This window comes from Mastomys coucha, unplaced genomic scaffold (genome assembly GCF_008632895.1).
Source record: "Mastomys coucha isolate ucsf_1 unplaced genomic scaffold, UCSF_Mcou_1 pScaffold21, whole genome shotgun sequence".
Classification (NCBI taxonomy): domain Eukaryota; kingdom Metazoa; phylum Chordata; class Mammalia; order Rodentia; family Muridae; genus Mastomys; species Mastomys coucha.
This window is the reverse complement of record NW_022196904.1, coordinates 9,527,373-9,530,474: the sequence shown is the minus strand read 5'-3', so window position 1 is coordinate 9,530,474 and position 3,102 is coordinate 9,527,373. Positions and strand designations below refer to the sequence as shown.

Sequence of the window (3,102 nt, the reverse complement as noted above, 5' to 3'; positions counted from 1 at the left end):
CCTAAGCTACATTGCTTCTCTAAGGCTCGGCAAAAGGCCACAAGGCAAGGAGTGCCAGGGCTGCAGCTCTTACAACTGGAAAAGCAGAGAACCTTCCCCTAGAACTTGGTGGAAGTGTGGCTCTGCTTAGTGGTGCTCATTTCTGACTTCTCATCTCTAGAATGTGTTCCCCCCGCCCCCCTTTCTTTTTTTTATAAATTTCTGAGACAGGGTCCAGCTTGGCTTTGAATTTATCATCTTCCTGCCTCACTCTGGCTTTGAATTTATCATCTCACTGCCCCAGTCACTCATGTTGCTGGATTATATATGCACACACCACCATTCTTGACTTACAATGTACATTATCTTTTGCTACACGGTTTGTTGTGACTTGTTAGAGCAACCACAAGAAACTAATGTACCAGACCTGTAAGGTCTCTACTTTTGGTCCTTGCTCCTGTGGAGGTTAACCTCCAAAATGGCCCCTCAGTAATCCCTCAATCTGCATCCAACCATGCTGACTTCTATAACTGATAGGATATTGTGGAAATGACAGCATAAAGTCTGAGCTGAGGTCATAGATGACAACACAGCTTCTACCTTGCCATCTTCTGGATCGCACCACTCTATAGGAAACTACACATTACACAGTGAGACCTAAGTGCTTCCATAGCAAGGCCTATATGGAGAAACACTGAGTTCTCTTGCCAACAGCATGTGAATGAATTATCTTGACAGTGGGTCTTCTAGGCTCTGACAAGTCTCAAGTAATAACTGTTGGAGTGTCATTTTGAATATACCTTTAAGAGCCTAGGAAAAATCCACAAACAAAGTCACTCTTGGATTCCTATCTCATCAGAAACCATGAAGCAGTATTTATTTCAGGTCACTTCATTTTGTGTTTGCTATTTGTCACACAGCAACAGATTAAATACACTTCTTCTCCTGTCTGTCTCATTGCTCATTTCTTGACAAACTGTCAGCCTAATGACTGTTCCCTGAGACTTGACTGGGGTTGGAGAATCCACCTTCACGATGGCTCACTCATATAGCTGTTGATAGGCCTCAGTTCTCAGTTCTACACTCTGGTCATATTTCATGAAAAACTGAGATAACATGAATCTGATTAATTTCTTTCTTTCTTTTCTTCTTTCTCCCTTCCTTCCTTTCTCCCTTCCTTCCTTCCTTTCTTTCGTTTTCTTCTGGTTTTTGGAGACAGGGTTTCTCTGTATAGCTCTGGCTGTCCTGGAACTCACTCTGTAGACCAGGCTGGCCTAGAACTCAGAAATTCGCCTGCCTCTGCTTCTCAAGTGCTGGGATTAAAGGCGTGCACCACCACGGCCTGGCTATTTCCAATCTAAGATTATCATAAGCTCATTTTTCACACCAAATGTAAATAATGCAAACCATCCCCAAGCAAACCAAACACCCACCTCTGACCTCCAGAGCATAATTTCAAAGTTGCAGAACTTATGTATGAATTGGTCTTGGCTTCTGCTAGGTGGACTACGGTGAATAGAATAAGCAATTTGTCTACAAGTGCAGAACTTTGATGACCTGGAGCTTGACAAACACTGATAGCCACACCTACAACAGTTTTTCCCAGGCCCTGAAGGGCGTGACCCTTGGTAATTCAGTTTTACAACTTTGTACCTCTGCTCCACGAAGTTATGCCTTACTTGTAAAATAGGGGTCATAGTGTGGAGGTTCCCCTAAAAAAGTCTGTAGATTCTGCGCCTTAGGACATGTCCCGAGGACCGTACAGGAAATGAGGTTGCTCTGTAACGCTAGACAGGCATCTGTCATTTCCGAGAACCGTCTCTCAGGATGAATGGGAGGGCGTTGGCCAGAGCGGGGTCGAACCCCTGGGCAGGGCCTGTCTGACCTCAGGGAAATGACCACCTCCCTCCCCTAATACCCCATGGCACGGGGACAGGAGGCTGAAGCATGCACACAGATGGAACTAGATTCGGACGCTGAGCCACAGCGCTTGTTTCCCTTGTGGAAAAAGCGCCGCGGGTTACAAGCCAGTCTGTGGGGGACAGCAGAACTCGGAGTCCAATCTGTCGTTTTTTGTTACCTGAAGTTGTATTGCTTGCGGTCGCGAGGCCATTGCCACCGTTGCTGCTTTGTCCTGCTGGTCCATTCCAGGCCAAAAGGTCAGCCACAGACTTCCGAGGCGACCCTAATCTTAAACGGAGCCCTGTCGTGGGGACCACCCGACCGGCCTCCCGCTGGACAATGGCGGCAGCGCCAGGGACGCTGAGACTACAACTCCCAGAAGGCCACGCGCCGAGACGCAGCACTGAACCAATGGAAGCTACCGCCAGCCCAACCTTGACCAATGGGGGAAGTCCTGGCCTCTGGTCTTAGGGAGTATAAACCACCCACAGGTCTTGTTTAAGGATCAGGTCTGGGTACCAGCAGAGGGCAGGCTACATTCCGTTACCTGCGGGTGCGGGCATCACTTGGGCTCCGAGTTCCCTGGAAAATCATCCTCCCACACTGACGACTGAGTTCAGGGCATATATGCGTCTACACAGGCGAACGCGCAGCAGCAAGGTCTCGGTGTTAGAGTTGGTCAATCTGACCTGCTGCTGGAATTAAATACACAAGAGAGCCGGAGCTTTCCTCTTGTGCTGTGTACTCTGGTTACGTTGAAACTTAACAGAGACAAAATTATGTAGACATTTAAGAGCTTTCTTTATGTAATAGACTTTGAAGGACTAATGATTGGAAGGCTTTCCAGAACAACCATTTAAAGGTACACCCTTAATCCTTGCATTTAAAAGATGGAGGCAATAGGAGTTCAGGATCATGCTCTACGACACAGCATGTTCAAGGCTACACTACGAGGGATGGGAGATGGAGAAGAAAAGACAGAAAACATATCCCCCTCCCCCTCGCACACACCACACACATTTTTGTTTTTTAAATAAACTAAGAACTAGGCATAACTAGAAAGGAAAATGGTCCAGGTATGGTGGTGCATGTCTTTAAGAGGAAGGTGGATTTCTGAGTTCAAGGCCAGCCGGGTCTACACAGTAAGTTCCAGGCAACTAGAGCTTCATAGAGAGACCCTAATCTCAAACAAACAAACAAAAACAAAAACCCCAACCCAAA

At 46.9% G+C, this 3,102-nt stretch overlaps 1 protein-coding gene across 1 annotated transcript in view; it reads right to left on the bottom strand.

Annotated features, from left to right (window-relative positions):
- The window catches only part of LOC116101634 (zinc finger protein 8), a 10,703-nt gene extending 8,465 nt beyond the window's left edge, over positions 1-2,238 (bottom strand). The window contains exon 1 of the mRNA XM_031385359.1: positions 2,060-2,238. Coding sequence (XP_031241219.1) covers positions 2,060-2,125 — 66 coding nt within the window. The 5' untranslated portion in view covers positions 2,126-2,238. The remainder of the gene's footprint in view (positions 1-2,059) is intronic.
- Between the last annotated feature and the right edge of the window lie 864 nt (positions 2,239-3,102).